Source organism: Sycon ciliatum, chromosome 1 (assembly GCF_964019385.1).
Source record: "Sycon ciliatum chromosome 1, ocSycCili1.1, whole genome shotgun sequence".
Lineage (NCBI taxonomy): Eukaryota > Metazoa > Porifera > Calcarea > Leucosolenida > Sycettidae > Sycon > Sycon ciliatum.
Genome location: NC_088643.1, coordinates 97,574,949 through 97,593,478, shown reverse-complemented (window position 1 = coordinate 97,593,478; position 18,530 = coordinate 97,574,949). Strand labels below are relative to the sequence as shown.

The window sequence follows — 18,530 nt, the reverse complement described above, 5'->3', positions numbered from 1 at the left end:
GTTTTTTCCATGTTCACCTCATTCCTGATGATGCTTGTTTAGAAGAGTATCTCTTAGTCGTTGTTACTATAATTGAGTGGCACGTTCGAACTACAATTCTACGAGTGCTAGTTTGAAATTGCGTTATGAATTTGAGCAATTATTACGTTGTACAGCAGGTACGAACAATTAATATTTACATACTCACCGGTTTTTGTTTCGGAGTCCCGCGCTGTGATTCAGCTAATTTCTATTTCGTTTGCCTGTCACCCCGTCGGGTGCGAGCACCCTTGGACAGAAGCAGTTCACTTCACGACAGGTGTTCATTTTCGTTTTTCTCTTCTGCTTCTGTTGCACAGTTTGAATGTGTGCTTTTTTCGTACTCTGCTCACGATCGAACCATGCGCGGATCGATCTCCATAATTGTATCTTCCGTTGCCATGACTAGCATTAGTACGCGTTGTGTACTCACTCGCTGCTTGGCACGCCTGCAGCGCATCTTTCTTCTGTTTCAACCCAGTGCCTGCGTGCACGATACGGGATTTGCGATGCCACATCAGCGTTGGCGTGTCGTTGTGCTTCGTTGTTGTTTTGTTCTTTGCTGAGTAGTGGTCGTTAAGGCCACGCCGTTTTTTTCTATGTTTCGCGTCACCTTATCCGATGAAATCAATGAGGGAGGGCGAAAAAAATTGAAAAAGCCATCCAAAAAAAACAGTGTACGTGCATTGTATTAGTGTACAGTGAAGCGACGCGGCACTGTTCATGTACATGAATACATGAGTGTATCCCCTCTGCCATGCTTGTTGTCCAAACACAGGCGGCATGATGATTGTGTGACTTGCAGCTCAGCTTATTACACACACATGTGAGCTGAGTACAATCATGCGAGTAACTACTCATGCGATAAATAGAACAAATCATGTTCGGGTTTTTTCCTTTTGGGTTACATTTTCTGGTTTTCTGGGTTTGCTTCAACTTCATTCTTTCTGGGTTTGCATTAAATTTGTATTGCATTTTCAAAACAAAAAAATTGTTCCTTTTTTTTAAAACTCCGGCTGTGAAATACATGCGGGCGGGGGACGCGAAACACAGATAAAACGGCGTGGCCTAAAACTGACAAAGAACAGGTCGTTGACAGGGCGTGGTTTCGATTTGCATGCCCTCTGTCAACTCCAAACCAAGCTGACAAAGGTACTCCTGCGCTTCCGGCAGAACAAGGTCGCCATCATCTGCAACATCCAGGAGATGTATCTCCAGATATCACTGGCTCCGGAGGACAGGATCTTCCATCGTTTTCTGTGGCGGGATAATGAGAATGGGTCGTTGACAGGGCGTGGTTTCGATTTGCATGCCCTCTGCCAACTCCAAACTATTGGTAGCAGAGGATGGTTCTCACGGAGCCATCATGAATGTAAAACTGGAAGACCTCACACGGAAAAAGCGATTAACACGGATTTCACGAATACCCGGAGAAATTTGACCGTAGAGTCCACAAATAAGGTGCTTAACCATTAGGACGTAAAGGCATGGAGAAGCCGCTTGACGATAGCGTACCAGAAGACCAAGAAGGTCTTATTGGAGTTCATGGAAGCGGTGGTGGACACTGACTCCAGAAGACATGCTGGTCTCCAGGAACAATACAAACAGCTGGAAGTCCAGTATGCAGATGCCATGAAATTGGCCAGGAGTGTGCTCATCAGGAGCAGCAGAGCGAGCCTGGCAGCGTCGACCAGGCAGACTCCCAGTCCCAAGCAATCGCCGCTGAGAGGGGCAACGCCGTTACTGCCGTCAGTGCTCGAAGAAAGCAGAGAAATTCAGAATCTGTGTGCGGCGCTCCAAGATGCACCATTTCTTGGTCGCCAGGACGACACGCGGATGAAGTTTCCCAGGGCTGCAGATGACGGAGAACGGGTAAAAGTAGAGCCCGACAATCGTTTTGTAATGATCAGTGGTCAGCGTGTGGGGGAACCTGCCGAACGCTTCCCGACTGTTGCCATTGCAACCGCGTCAGCACATGCGCCACCACAAAAGGATCTGATCAACATCAATGCATGCACCGCTTTATCTGCAGCAGCCGCAGAGTCCCAGCCATGTAGTTCAGTGCTGCCAGCGTCATTTGCAACTATGACCATGGGCAGCAACGCTCCGGCTATAAGTATAAATCAGGAACAAGGCTCTACCTTCCTGATCCACGCTCCTGCTGATCAAACACCCCGTATGCTGTATGCAACAATAGTGCTAGGCCACAGCAGGCATATATGTACCAACAACAGCAACCGCAGTGGAGTGCGAGCAATAGTGCAGTCGTGTACAACTCACCTGTGTCTACTGGACCATCGCACACCATTTCACACCATTTCTGCCGGAGCGTCACAGTACGGTACGAGACCCAGCGCTGGCATACAAGCACCCCATACCGCAGTATTCGCCCCAGTTCCGACATATGTCAGAGGCACCGCAGCTCGACCTGCGCCACGGACTGCGCCAGCGGCAGGTGGACAGATTAACATCGGATCGGAATTGCCGTGTTCACTGGAGAGAAGCGAAAATACGAGCGCTGGAAATCCGCTTTCAGCGTTTGTGTGGACCAGCAACCGCTTCCCGCTGAATTCAAGCTGCTGAAGCTCCGACAGTACGTGGCAAGTGAGGCACTGGATGCCATCGAGAGTCTTGGCTACTCGGCAGCAGCATACGAGGCTGCTCTGCGGCGGCTGAAGCGACCCTTCATTTGGAGTCGCCGGCGCCTTGCGGTTAGGCTGGAAGAGCTGGAACAATCTCCACCTATTCGATCCGGTGGAGACCAGGACCTGGAGCGCTTTACCGATTTGCTCGACATGGCAGTGGTGACGTTAAAGGATGCTGGTATGCACACCGAGCTACAGTCCATTTCAAAACTATAGACGCGTAGTGTTTTTGAAATATTTCAAATTTGGCTGGAACTTTTTGAGAATAGTTTTCGGAATATTGCTCAGGTCCGCTCCACAATCACTCTCATTATAGTTTCTAAACGATTGGATAACAGACGCCCAATTTGGAAAAATTTATGCACAAAGTGATCACAGATTTTATGTGGTATAGATGCTGGCTAAAACGGTTTTTGCCTAGGTACGCGTCTATAGTTTCGAAATGGACTGTACGTACCGGCATTCTCTACCAGCGGATCAAACAGAAGCTGCCGGTGAACTTGATGGCACAGTATCGCCGCTGGATAGTACACCATCAAATAGACGAAGGAGGTGCTGCTGGAGTGGCTGAATGCCGAGGCAGAAGTTCTTGCTGCCGCCACGGAAACTATCAAAGGAATCAGCCAGCAGCATCACGTCAGAAGCCAATTGTCAACCAGCGGGACAAGTCGAAATCAGCCGACTCGGACGGTAACGGCACATGACGCGGTGCAGCCGCACACGACCACGTTTGTGACAGCTACAAACACCGCCGGAAACATGCCAACCGCAAGGTCCACGTGCCAATGTTGCAATGGCGGCGAGCACCCGATCTGGCGCTGCCCAGAGTTTCAGAAACAAGCTGGAAGCCAGCGCTGGGCTGCAGCGAAGCGAAGCAAGTCATGCTATAGATGCCTTGCGACTGGGCACAGCGGCAAGGATTACCCACGGGACCGGGAGTGCGGTACCGACAGGTGCACGCAGCATCACCATTGCCTGCTGCACAGTGAGCCCCGTTAACCGCCTCCAGCGTCGTCAACCCACGCCTCCGGAGAGACTGGAGCCATGCAGCCGGAGAACTTCAATGCTGTCTCTCTCGGAAACAGCACGAAGGGAGAGGACCAGATCGTGCGGACGGTGACGTCGATTCGGACAGTTCCCTTTCAGCTATCTAATGGCAAACGGTCGCTAACTGTCAACGCGCTGCTAGATGACGCCAGCACGCACTCCTACATAGCGAACAATGTTACCGCTGAACTAAACCTGGTGGGATCAAGCATGTCGCTGACAACCAGCAAGCTGAATGGACAGAAAGAAACCATTCACACCGTACCAGTATCGTGCACTCTGCGAAGTATTGACGGAGCCACATCGACGACTCTTCATGCGTGCACAATCGAACAGCCAACAGGCAACATGGAGGTTGTAGACTTGCACCACCTGGGAAAGCAATAGGCAAATCTAGCCAACGTTGAGTTTCCGCCGCTACCGTCGAAACGCCACATTGACGTGCTCATCGATGCCGACTATCCGGAGCTTCACATGGCGCATGAAGAGCTCTCTGGTAACAGTCCTGACCCCGTGGCGTGTCGGACGGCATTAGCTTGGACCTGCATCGGCCAACTACAACCAGCACACCCAGGGGCGAGCTGCTGCTTCACAATGTTCAGCGACGGTGACCTACAGAGCAGCTTGAAGCGCCTGTGGGAAATCGAAGAAGTGACCAGCAGCACTACGAAATTCATATCACACGACGACAAGGCGGCAGAGCAGAAAGTGGCGTCGTTTAAGGTGACGGACGGCCGCTACTGCGTTGGCATACCCTTGAAATCCGAACGTCCAGTCATGCCTGAAAGCCGAGCGAAGGCACCCGGCCGTCTGCACAGCTTGGAAAAGCGGCTGTGACGTGACTCAGCAGCAGCAACAGCGTACAGTGATGTCATCTGCAAGTACCTAGCCAACGGGTACATTCGACGAGTGTCTGACAAAGAGTGTGGAGGTTCTGTAAACGGATGGTACCTTCCACACTTCGCCATCATCCGTGAAGATAAGGCCACCACGAAGACACGTGTGGTTTTCGACGCAGCTGGTATCAGCAATGGTGTAGCGCTGAACGATGATATCAGTGCTGGTCCCAAGCTGCAGCGATCGCCGCCAAAGGTACTCCTGCGCTTCCGGCAGAACAAGGTCGCCATCAGCTGCGACATCCAGGAGATGTATCTCCAGATATCCCTGGCTCTGGAGGACAGGTCTTTCCATCGCTTTCTGTGGCGGCATAACGAGCAGGAACCGGCCACATTTGAGTTCAACCGGGTGGTCTTCGGTGTGACAGCGTCGCCTTTCCTGGCGCAGTACACGTGGCAAGGCACAATGCCCATCAGCACGCCGACACCTATCCTCGTGCAGCGGAAACGGTCCTTGAGTCAACGTACATGGATGACTCCATGGACTCTGTTCGAAGCGATGCGGAAGGCGTTGAGCTCGTAAGGCAGCTGTTAGCGTTGTGGCACAAGGCCAGTATGCACCCGCGCAAATGGCTGAGCAACTCCACGGCAGTACTGCAGACCATCCCGGAGGAGGATCGCGCTAAGGAGATCAACCTTTTCATCATATTGTGAGAGCCGTGGGCCAACAGCCCCGGTGAGAAGGCAGTCTTGCCTGTTCATATGGTGAAGTAAAATAAAGAAACAACAACAACAACCTCACGAAGGGAGAGCTGCCGATTATCAAGACACTGGGAGTCCTCTGGCTTGCTAAGGAGGACCAGTTCACGTTCCAGCTGCAGCTGTCGGAGATCGGCTCTAATCCAACGAAGCACGCATTTCTTAGTGCAACAGCAAGTTTATTTTATCCACTCGGACTCCTCGCACCGTACCTCGTGCAAGCAAACATCCTGCTGCAAGAAATGTGGCTTTGTGGAGCAGCATGGGATGAGCAACTGCCCCCAGCAATCGTCAAGAAGGTTCTCGGTTGGCTTGAGGAGGTGACGGAGCTATCAACAGTATGTGTACCACGCTGCTTGACTGCCACGGCGCGCACAGCAATCAGCAGCCAGCTTCACGTGTTCTCAGATGCGTCCGAGGTCACGTACGGAGCAGTTGCGTGTCTTGTCAGTCACTATGACACTGGAGAACCGACAGCACGGTTCGTCGCAAGCAAGGTCCGTGAGACACCAGTGACTGCTGTCAGTGTTCCGCGGCTTGAGCTAATGGCGGCGACAACCGGAGCAACGCTCGCCACATCATCCGCCGAGTCACTGAACCTCGACCCCCGAGCAACGATGCTATGGTCGGTCAGCAGCAACGTTCTAAACTGGATCACCAATTACAGCCGCACCTTCAAACAGTTTGTGGCTAGTCGAGTGGGCGAGATTCAACGGCAAACCAATCCTACCCAGTGGCGGTATGTGCCCACCCTGCAACCAGCAAGCTGGTCTCGCTCAAGCCAATGATTGACCTAGCTGGCCTTCTACGCGTCAGAGGTCGACTACAGCATGCTGACTTCTTGACTGCAGAACAACGCAATCCGATCGTCCTACCACGAGGAGATCATGTGACACAGCTGATTGTCAAGGCATGTCACAAACGAGGATATCACGCGTTCGGTGTCAGCCACACGCTAGGCGAACTCTCATCGCGCTACTGGATCATCGCTGGCCGCGAAGAGGTGCGAGCTTGGGAAGCCCAGTGTGCGAGGTGCGCCCGGAACTGTACGAAGCCGGCAATGCAGGTGATGGGGCCACTACCTTAGTGCGCTACGCACATTCGGCCGAGTCTCTGTAGACCACGCCGGACAGTTTATGACGAAGCAGGGTCGCGGCAAGACGCAACACAACCGGTATCTGTGCTTGTTCACCTGCTTGCAGATGAGAGCAGTACATCTCGAGCTGTCATTCGCGTTGACAACGGACTTGTTCCTGCAGGTGTATGTACACTTCACCAATCAACGGGGAGTACCGATCGACGTCATCTCCGACAATGGCACGAATTTCGTCGCCTTCACCAATGAGCTTGCTCAGCTAGTCAAGCAGCTTGATGCAGAGGCGATTCAGCGGCAGACAGCGGATCCGCAGACTAGCTGGCGTTTCAACCCTCCAGCAGCACCACATTTCGGTGGAGTGCATGAGGCGTTAGTAAAATCGGCAAAGCGTGCTATCTCAGCGATTCTGAAGAACGCGCAGGTCACAGACGAGGAGCTATTGTCTGCTATCCTCGGCGCAGAGGCGCTCATGAACTCACGGCCCCTGTCCTACATGTCGGCAGATGGTCGTGACCCGACTCCACTAATGCCCAACCATTTCCTGTTTGGCCGGGTTGGTACTCGGTTTGCACCTGCAGGAGTGGACGAGAGCGAGTTCAACCCTCGGCAACGCTGGCGTGTAGTGCAAGAAATCGTGCTGCGCTTTTGGCGGAGATGGATGCAGGAAGTCGTGCCAGAGCTGAACCGGCGACTCAAGTGGAGGACGGCCGAGACTGACCTCAAGGTCGACGCCATTGTTCTAGTGATATCCCAAGACAACCACGGGGCACTTGGCCAATGGGTCGTGTCACCGAAATGCACCCTGGTCCAGACGGACGCGTGCGAGTTGTGAATGTCAAGGTGGGCGACAAGACCTACACCCGCCCAATCGTGCTTCTTTGCAAGCTGTTCTGTGAGTAGCTCCTTGTTTGCCTATTTCAGAACAATAGTCAATTTTCGTATTATTTTGGTCGCTGTGAATTTCGGCACAGTGAGAAGGGAGAGAAATGTTTAGAAGAGTATCTCTTTGTCGTTGTTACTATAATTGAGTGGCACATTCGAACTACAATTCTACGAGTACTAGTTTGAAATTGCGTTTTGAATTTGAGCAATTGTTACGTTGTACAGCAGGTACGAACAATTAATATTTACATACGGGCTTTCGTTTCGGAGTCCCGCACTGTGACTCAGCTAATTTCTATTTCGTTTGCCTTGTATTGTCTGACTAGGGGCGCTGTAACCCCGTCGGGTGCGAGCACCCTTGGACAGAAGCACTTCACTGAACGACAGTGTTCATTTTCGATTTCCTTTTCTGCTTCTGTTGCACAGTTTGAATGTGTGCTTTTTTCGTACTCTGCTCACGATCGAACCATGCACGGATCGATCTCCATAATTTTACCTTCCGTTGCCATGACTAGCATGATTACAATTTTTACCTGTCAGGGGTGGATGCAAATTTGCGAGCTCCTGACCTTTACTCCTTTTTCCAGTTTCCTGGGGTACTAGGCCCATGGACCACCAGTAAAATAGTGATAATTATAATGGCGCGGCAATTCGACCCCAATACGGACATCGCCGTGCTTACTGATGACGAGCTCAAGGAGCTCATCCAGCGACTGGGACTGGAGTTCCCACGAAAGGCGAACAGGCCAATGCTGATTGCCCTACTGAGAGGATCTAAGGACTCGGCTCCCGTAAGTCATGCTAACCCTGATGTAGCTAGCCTTTGCGCCGCACTCTCCGAACTCACCGGGGTAGCAAGGGAACTGAAATCAGAGCTAAAGACGATGAAAGATTTGAATGTACAGCTGAGAGATTCCGACAGGGAAATTCAGGCGTTGAAGGACGACGTGCAAAAGCTCCGACGTGAACTGCATGCTGAAGAAGATCACCAATCCAGTTTGACCCACATCCACGCTGACCCTGGGGATACAACTCATCTCAGAACTACTACAAGTAGTACTCTCCCCATGCACTTTATAGCCTTGTCACACGACGGTTCGTGCTCACGATTGCACGATACCATGGTTCTACGATTCACGGCAAGACACTTCACACGACGACTAGCTCTGCCGACACGGCGCACGTGAGTGTGACTGTTGCCTAGGTAATTGTAATGGAGGCACGTGTTTTGATGGAAATAAATCAAAATATTTTTTATTTTCATGCCTTCCGGGGAAATTCAAACTCTCTTTGCCTGATGTTGGAGTAGAACAAGACTGAAAAGACGACTTTGTTGCTTTGGCGTTCTTGACTGGATTTCTGGGACCATGGATTTGACAAATCCGCGTAGCTTTGCTCTATTTTTGCTGTTTTTTTTCCGTGGCCTTGGGCAACTGGGTCCGGACAAGGCAATCGGCTCACAACCTACAGGGTTTGGAGTGCCTCGTTCGATTTCCCAAATCCCTTGTGGCCGTTCAGCCGTTTTGTTGCCTTGTCTTCTTTCGCTGCTCGCGTCATCATCATTTTATGAGTCGATTCAAGTAGGGAGCAGTAGATTTCGATAAGCATCCTTTCGGATTCTGGGCTGAATGTCCGGGTGGCCATTGTTCAGAAAGTCGGACCTGTGCTGCTGTTCAGGAAACGCTCAGTGAGAAGACGCGATCGCGAACACAAGCCAAACCAGTACAGGAAACACGAAATCGAAAACGAAAACGCACAGCCAAGGGGAAAGGGTGTCGCGGGCAGACCGTCGGGTCTACGGATTCAGATTTCCCGCCATTTGATGATCGCCTTGGTGATCCTCCCGCGAGCATGAACAGACATGACTTTTTCCCGTCGTGTGAAAGGCCTATTAGTACGAGTACCGACGCTACCCCAGACCTGTCACATGCACCGGTACAAACACAAGGCCCAGCTGCAGAGCACATTGTAGAAAATTTGTGTGCAGACTCCGCAAGCCAGCCACCAAGGCCGCATGCACCTGGCCATGACAAACGTACGCAAAAGCCAAACCACCATGGGGAGGAGACATCGCGGTACACAGCACCGAAAACACCCAAGAGTGCACCTGGACTCGTAGGACGACCCCGCATGACGGTGTACTGCATTGGAAATGTTCACCCAGACTGCGATGTGGATTCAAAAGTTGAACACTGCAAGGCACAAGGTGTATCTGTAGTACAAAGTGTCGTGTACACCTCCGTGCACTTTAGAACAGCCTCTGCTCGTATTACAGTCTTGGTCACGGACGCCAAGAAGGTCGCGGAAGAATCGTTCTGGCCTGACGAAGTTGGCCGTATTGTAAGAGAGTGGCGATTTGGTACAGAGGCCTGGGTTCCCAAACCCGTTAAAGCATAATGGCTCAAACCACCGACCCACTCCCCTTGAACCCGCATGCTCAACACACCCATCGGATCAGCATGAAGCTTAATCCACACGCCGCCCCGTTTCACCCACACACCCATCACCTGGACCAGCATAGTAGTACACTTAACATTCGCCACATCAAAATAGTATAATTATTACGCAGTCTACGCCACAAACTGTGTGAAGTTGAAAGTATAATGATAGAACAGCAGCTGGATATACTAGCCGTATCCAAGACCTGGCTAGATAACAGTGTTTCTGATCTGGAAGTGCATATCCGTAGTCAGCTGAAAGTATTTGAGGCTGTTTGTATTCGTTTGCTTAAGCCTGATTTTTGTAAGCAGAAAAAAACGTGTAGTTGCGTTAAGATTGTTTTCGTAGGTGCACAGCATAATTGTTTGCCTCACTACACAGTTTTAGCGTTATAATATATTAGTTTCGCACCCGCCGTTGCACTTGGCTCTCACTTCACTTCTATTGTCTCACCCTCCCTCATTCTATTTTAGCACTTTATTTTGTTCTCGTAACACATTATTGAATGTATTTTTAATCATTGTTCAGCATGGTTACTCTTCAGTCACGACTTTCCACTGATGAATGTGACAAGAAAATTAATTTTTGGTAAACTTTTATGCCTTCGTTGTAGTTTGGCGATGACAGCAGAATTGTTCTCTTTATTGCTATTATAAAATTGTTGTCTCCACGTCGATTATTTAAAATAAAATAAATAAAAAATAATACAAGAGGAACGGTTTAATAAATTATTTCACTCAACTCGTGGTCCATGACTAATAGACCGATCCCCTTATTATTGTCTGGGTTCGAGCAAGGGGGCAACTCCGCAGTCGCGTGGGATCCTGCTGCACACACGCGACCAACCTCACCTTGGCTGTGCCGCAGCCTGTGCGCGACTTCTCGCATGCGAAGTGCAGAGCACGCGAAATCTACATGCAGTGCAAGCCTGTCTACAAAAAATGTCACAAGGGCTTTTGATTTGAGCTGTTTTGTTTTGTTTAGACGTCTTCCTTTTTTCGACTTCAGGATGCCTTCTCAGGATCATTCCTGCGTTCCTCACTGTCAGAACAGGAGGACGAAGCAAACAAGTCATTTCACTCCTTTCCTCGTGTGGAGCCACAGCGGCCTGGAGCGAGCGGATCCAGGCTATGCCCCGTGAGGAAGGACGTAGTTTTAGGGTCACTCTGAATATTTGAGTTGCAGCGATCATTTCGATCCCGAAATCGAAATCGTTTTGCCCAGCTCTACAAGGGCAGGATGAGTCCAGGAACCCAAACAGCTGTCCTACGGTACCAGGTTTGCTTTTCGCAAGAGAGTGGAGTCTGGACGCCCTGCTCCCCATGCTCGCAAACAGTATTTGCTGAGCCTAGTGCAGTTCGGTCATGGAATTGCAGCGTCTGCATCACGAGCTCCCCATGCTCCCAAACCAGTATTTTGCTGAGAGGCAACGGTACTTTGGAGTTGGAAACGATTCTGGCTTAGTGCAGTTTGGTCCTGTAATGGAAGTGCAGCATCTGTTTCAGGAGCTGGCAGCAAGTAGAGCTCGTGTACAGAGTCTCGTGGAGCAGTAGGACGATGTGAGGACTGGGGTGAAGAAAGCCGAAAAACAGCTTACGTACAATAACGTAAAGAAAGACTCTGAGCCGCTCCAGTTTCTGACTGGTTTGCCTTCAGGTGTTTGGACCGCTCTGTGGGACTTCTTTGAGCCTAGCCGAGAAAATGTACTGCGCCGCGCCATATCTGCGAAGACGGAAGCTGAGGGACGGCAGATACAGATGGAGGTGGCCTTAAATCGCCAATGAGCATGTAATGGAGGATCAGCTGCTATTGACGTGTCTAAGCCTGGGCCGAATGGAACAGAAGCTGGCATGCGTGGCACAAGTTAATAATCCGTTTCACGGCATATAGCTAGCTGAGCTGGAAAGATGTCTTGTTCCTCCGTTTGGGCATGATCCCCATTTGGGCGAGCTGGCGAGATGTTCAGTCATCAATGCCATGTACCGCAAGACATTCTGCATTGTGGATGAAACAGTTCTATTTTGCCATGCACTTAGGGTTCTCGCACCGGCACGGCAAAACAAGACCCAACAGATCCTTGCGCTGTTATTTTCTCCCATGGTAACTTTGCTGATCACAACACCCGGTAGCAAGTCGCAGATGCAACCAAATCAACCAGGTTCTCTTACTCTTTTTTTCCAATACTGAAACCAAGGTATACCAATATTTGCATCGAATGCAGTGATGATTTCAATACTGTCCACCAGTACAACGCATTACCAGACTGGCATATAATCATGATAATATTATCCATTTCGCAATCACTGTCATTGCTTTCTTAGATCTCCAATCATCAATATCAGACCATAAACCGTCTATCATTTTATATTATATCATCATTAATATCCTGCTACTATCCTCCTCTAATGATGAGCTCGAAGAAACGAAACAGCTGTCTAGAGGCGTAAACAATATCAGATATTGTTTACTTGTTATTCTGTCAACGGAAGTGTCCTTGCTGTGCTGGTGTGTTTATGCTTCGTGCATTAGTTCGGCCAAGAGCGCATGGTGGTGGCGGGTTGAGGATGGAGTACAGCGGAGAATGACCGAGAGCTCTGTCACAATGTATTTTATTAGGAAGGTATAGAAACAGAAAACAACTATCTTGATCTTGGGCGGAAACAGCCCGTCTCACATTAAATATACTAGAAAATAGTTTACTCTGAACATGTAGTCTTCCTAAGAGAGAGAGAGAGAGAGACGGGGGGGGGGGTATATTCATAGGTTCGAAAGAACCGCACACACACTTTGCTGCAGAGAGCGGCAAGCTTTGGCCCTCGTACTTCGAAGAGGGAGCAATCCAATGCGCTACGCTTGCGATTAACAGCAAGCTTTGACCTTACAAAGGTACGACTCATCACTGGCTCTGGGGTAATGTTCCTGGAACAAATTCCCCATTGCCGACTGAGGGCCAGGGAGCACTCAATCTGCCTTCCCGGGCGAGAAGTGTTCCAGCACAAGAAGCAGCACGAATACATGCTGACAAAGACCACCATCACCACCAGCCGGCACACAGCCCATTGTTCTTCAAACACCATCCACTCCTTCCATGTGTTTGCACTGTCCTTCTCTAGCTCTTCACGCTCAACAAATACCACGCACTGCTCATCGTTTTTTTAATGCTTCCTCTGGGTTGGCAAGCCCTTAGACTTGACAAAACAGCGATCACCACTGCTATCGTCACCACATAGCAGTCGCTTCCACCAGTGGCTTTTCCTGTCTTTGCAAGGTGTCCAAGGATGGCTGCTGTTGTCACTACAGGCAAATCAGAAGTAATTTAGTGGCTGATGTCCAACCAGATCGTTGGAAAATCGATTTTTCCAGTTCAGGGCTGCTGATCGCGATCGCGACTTGGTGACTTGGCAGCACCACGGTTACCTTCATAGAAAATGGCTCTGGAGAGGAAAAGGCAGACCAGAAAAAGGTTACTATTATCTTCAGCACCGATCTCAAGGAGAAAGGAATACGGTCTGCTGTAGCCTAGGCACAACATAAGTCTCACAACACGATTCGCGGTTCGAATATTTCAACAACAAAAAACTCACCTCTGGAGTAACTACTGTTTGTGGCCCGAGATCGTTCCCTCCCGCGCCTTGAAAAAATCCTGCAGCTGCATCACAGTCCATGTCTCTCTCGGAGACTCTGCTCCTACCAGCAGGAGGTTCAGCACCGCTCGAAGCCATCGCAAACCACTTGAACTAAGCAGAAGACATTCCAAAACAAACCTGAAGCACACTGTCAAAGATGCTGTCACGTTCAAAAACTAGCTCGATCGCGAGTGAGGTTGCCCCCGTGCTCGAACCCAGTATAATAAGGGGATCGGTCTATTGGCAGGCAAAGTGCGAGAGAGGGGTGATAGCCAACCAGGGCAAGAAAAGAAAATAAGGAAGAATTCAACTCGGATGGTGAGCCTATTAAATTATGGTGAAAAAGGAGAAGGAAAAAATGTTACGAATTTTGACTAACTGTCCATCAACGTTACCAGATCTTATAAGGTCAGCGATTGCAACAAAATTGCACAAAACTGACAAGGATTACTGGGACATTCGGAGACCTGACACCTAGCTCCAACACTTCTCCAAGTATTTCGACTCCGCCATATCGCTGATGCATCATGCATGCTATACGCTATATGCGCTGCGTGCGATTTACTGTATACGCTGTCATTTTCATGCTACACATATCTGGTCGTCTTAGACTGAGTTATTATGTTCGATCAAGTGAAGTATACCGTTAAGAAAAAGCAGTTGTCCTCGTGCCGTGTGCTCTTTCGTTCCTGACACTTACGAGAATCAGAGGCTTCATAACAAAGCATTTCACACACAGCGTCTACAACTGTTTCCTTCAATCAGTGCAGCAGATAATAATACTCACTTATATCGAGGTTTGTTCATCACGTATCCAGCAGTACTCTATATACACACCGTTATACAACTGTTCCCTGCGTTCAGTGGTGCAGTTGATAATACTTACAGTCTTTGGAGGTTTGTTAGACCAGAGAACACACCGTCACTTAAATTCTGGATCTGATTATTGTACAAATATCTACGAACGACACAGCACAAAGACAATGTTTTTCTTTCTTAGTTCCGGGTAGTGCACAAAACACCGAGTCTGGGATATCGTAGTTCTAATCTAAAAGGCCGAATCATGACCTTGTTTTCAGAAATGACCTAGGCTCCTAACCACAACATTATTTATATGCAATTGGGTTAGGTACTGGCCAACCACACAATTCTCTATACCTTGACAAGACATGCAGAATCCCTGGATTTCTCTCAAAATCCCTGAATGGCTCGAAAAGAAGACAAAAGCGGTTTTGCCGCCAAAAAAAAAACGTTCGACAGCATAGACTGCAGGTCTGCTTACAGCACGGTTTGACTCTGCAGTGCGGTTCGATCATTTGGCGCCCGCGCCTGCCAGTGCAGATCTTGCAGGCTAGGCTGGTCAGGTCTTGAAAGTGCCATGCACAGTTCGAAGTGCAAGGGGGCACCGTAATTTTTTGAAGAAGAAAGAACGGGACATTCGAGGTGAATCCATGCAGCGTTCAGGAACATTCTGTATCAGACAAAAATGGGACTTTACTGGGAGTTTGTTTCAAATCAATCAGAACAATATCAAGCCTTCGGTGCTCTATGAAGCGATCCCACCAGATGGTGAAATCCCACAGAATCTTGATCTTCTGGTCCTGCGGAGATGTTGGCGTCTGAAGTATCTCTAGCTTCAGGCACGTTACCCGCGGGTGCACGATGCTCTTGGACCGACCACAGTGGTGGTTGTAGTACTCGTCTTCACAATGCAAGTCGCAACTCCTGTACACGCAGAGGCCAGCCGATAATGGTGCTCCAAGTAATCCCATCCAGCGAGCTTTGAACACTCGCATAGGATATGGGCAACCGACTCGCCTTCCTTTCCACACATTCGAGACAGAGGTCTTCTGCCCTGATGGAAGATTTGGGCTTCTGTACGAAATCCTGCTATTGTACAGCTATATATGCAAACTTTTGATGAAGGAAAACTGCTAATCAATACTGGGAGTTGCTAGTCAATTGTAAACTGTGTAGCAGTGACTGCAATGCAAAAAAATCAAAGTAAATCGATCCCTGATTATGACATCAGACACTGGACTCTACATATATTATGACATCAGACACTGGACTCTACATAATTATAATATTATTATGACATCAAACACTGGACTCTACATATATTTAGACATCAGACATTGGACTCTACATATATGATGACATCAGACACTGGACTCTACGACACAAGAACCAAATACAACACCGTGCGTAAATGATAGTCGAACGGAATTTCGCAACATTAGGACTATCGCTGGATGTCATGGTTCCACACCGGCCATATTGAATGTCACACAGAGTGGATTTAACTACTGCATGAATCTCATCTACGGTTCTTTTCCATGCTACTTGCCATAACCAAAGGATCGCACGACCAAAAGGTTGACACTTGCCAAATAATGTCAACATTCCTTTTCAACAGCGGAAGTATGTTTAGCACACCTTTCAAGGACATTATTAATCAGTTACGAAGGAAACTGTCTGTTAATTATGCCATTTCGAATTACATTGTCAATCCGCTCTACATAATCTGTGGGATTCTTCTTCTCAAAGTTTAATGATGATGCCAGTCCTTCTTCTTTCCCACCGTGGATCTTTCATGTATCGACTTTGCTGTTAGGACAATAAAGTGAGTAATAACTTCATGTTCTCCGTTAAGTCCAAATTTGAAATTGAGTAATAACTTCATGTATTGACAGTACTATTGTATTGTAAGCGCACATACGTTTTCTTGTTCTGGATTGTGCAAGGACATGTGATGTCTGTGGCAACTCTTGATTGTGTCTCACTTCTTATAATAACAACAAATGATGAGGGGGCAGAAGGAGTTTTACAAACCACCAGTTCTGAAGTGGGAAAGGCCTTCGCGTCTATGGCACTGTATTCTTTGTAATGTTGTATCTCGACTCCGGTGTACTGCTGAGGTTTGCTGCATGGCATACGCTATATGCGCTGTGTGCGGTTTTTACTGTAAACACTGTTATGTCATGTTTCATATGCGTATGCTTTTCTGATATACGCTGTCATTTGCATGCTATAAATAGCTGGTGATCTTAGTGTTAGTTTATTATATTCGATCAAGTGAAATATACTGTTGAAGAGAAAATAGTTGTCCTCGTGCCGTGTGCTCGTTCGTTCCTGACTTTTAGAGAATCAGATTGGTTCACAACATTTGGCGACCAAGCCAGGATTGAAGCGTGCATGGGAGAGGCACTAGGTAATTTGGAGGCCATCTTCATCGCCAATGGAATTCGGTTAGGATTGGAAGGCGAGAAGTTGGAGGAACATGTAGAGCAGAGGCTCCGACAGTGCGAGGAACGTGAGGAGCGCAGTGCCAGACGGCAAGAGGAGACGCTCAGCACCGAGTTTGACAAAATCTCAAAGAGATTAAGGAGCGCTTCGCCAAGGCGTATGAGGGTGACGGTGAAGCCGCCAGTGAGAGTGTGATTGGAGGTACAGCGGAAGCTCCCAGTCACAGCGGTGGGCGTAAACCGTTGATGAAAAAACCCTCATATGTTGGAACGCAGCCACTGGAGCGTTATTTCGGCCTGTTTGAGGACATCTGTTCCAAGAACGAGTTCGAAGAAAGCGAATGGCCGCTGCGATTGCGTATCGTGCTAGCGGGTAGCACAGTGGAGAGGATCTGTATTTGCTGCAATAACTACGAGGAAGCAAAGCGAGAGTTGCTTCCCTCGCTCGGAAAGACGTTGCTGACAGGCAAGCAGCGGTCAGAGGAGTCTTTTCAGGAATACGTTGTGCGTGTTTGCCGAGAGGTAGAGGTGTGGACCACACTCGCTATGACGGAAGATAGCGAGGTGGACACCAAGTATAACGCCGATACATAATTATTATAATTATTATTATAGGTAAAATGGCCCCTTTGCTGCAAGCAATGGCAAAGCACGTGATCTAGGATCAATGCGGACCTGGTCGAACGGCAGTGCTACGGGATGTCTCTGCGTCAGGTTCAGGAGCACGGCTGGTCTTACCAGATCGCGCACGGACGACAGGGTGATACTGCCAGGAAGCCAGTGGAACGATCAGTGGCAAGGCTCAGTGCATGGCGATATCGGTCGCAAACACAGAGAAGCAGCTCTAGTCGCTGCCAAAGGAAGGGAGAAAGTCTTTTCAGCAGCGAGAAACACTCTGCTGGACCCGTTTCAAATATGGCCATATGGCAAGGGAATGTCGGTCAGGCTCAGAGTGCCAAAGGAAGCACCATCTGCTAATACATGATGTGTTGGATGGAGCAGGTTACAGCCAGGAGGAACCGACTGAGATAGTAACGGAGAAGAAGGTTGGATCGTGCTGTCTACACTCAACAAGTGTGCGGCTGATGACCGGAGTGGCACGAGGCGAGGGAAGAACTTGAACGGCGAAGGTTCGCGAGTTCCCGGACTCGGGTGCTGAGGCGTCATTTGTGACTTCAGCGGAGCCCTATGACTTCTCTGAGCGCTGAAACCCTTCCTGCCATGATTTCTACTTCTTCACACAAGCGCGATTTTCTTTGGTTTCACTTCGCTGCACTCGAACTTGCCTACACGGGACACACACTTTTACAAAACATATTTTTTCTCAATTAAATGATTTTCAACCTAAGCCTGATTTTCGCAGAAGTCGGGCCATATAATGCCCCGCCACCATAGTAAACACAAATTGAACTACTTCGAATTATGATTCCGGTGTATTTTGGGAACGGAAATGTTCAACATGAAAAGTTGTGTGCTATTGCCTACAAGTTGACGACAACTAGTACTGAATGATAAGTGATTCTTGACTGCCTACGAATGCTTTCCTGACTTTGATGTTACTGTCATTCTCACCTCTGAAGTCGTCCTTCCCAGGTCTTTTCAATTATTCCCTGTGCCTTTGCTTCTCCAAGTTACTCTGTAGGATTTCCTTTCCTAATAGTAATACAAGACTATTCTCTGGTTGCATCAGACACTCAAACTGTTCATATCGATAGTAAAACTAATGCTACTTGTCATGAAGGAGAAGAGAGAGAAAGGCAAGAAACACGTGGGCATGCGCGCAGCTTACAAGATTCGTCACGTGGACAGGAGCAGGAAATACTAAATACAAAATGTAAGAAATAATAAGTAATCATTGGCCTATACTACACAATTCCCCTCCTCTCACCATTCACGACCTCGTGAATAATTGGCAAGCAGGGCAAAAACAATTA

At 48.8% G+C, this 18,530-nt stretch overlaps 1 protein-coding gene across 3 annotated transcripts in view; it reads right to left on the bottom strand.

The window, feature by feature from the left end:
• The window catches only part of LOC135807198 (leucine-rich repeat neuronal protein 1-like), a 466,844-nt gene that overhangs the window by 343,941 nt on the left and 104,373 nt on the right, over positions 1-18,530 (bottom strand). For all 3 annotated transcript variants that reach the window (XM_065321212.1, XM_065321211.1, XM_065321213.1), the window contains exon 5: positions 14,235-14,306. In XM_065321212.1, coding sequence (XP_065177284.1) covers positions 14,235-14,306 — 72 coding nt within the window. The remainder of the gene's footprint in view (positions 1-14,234; positions 14,307-18,530) is intronic.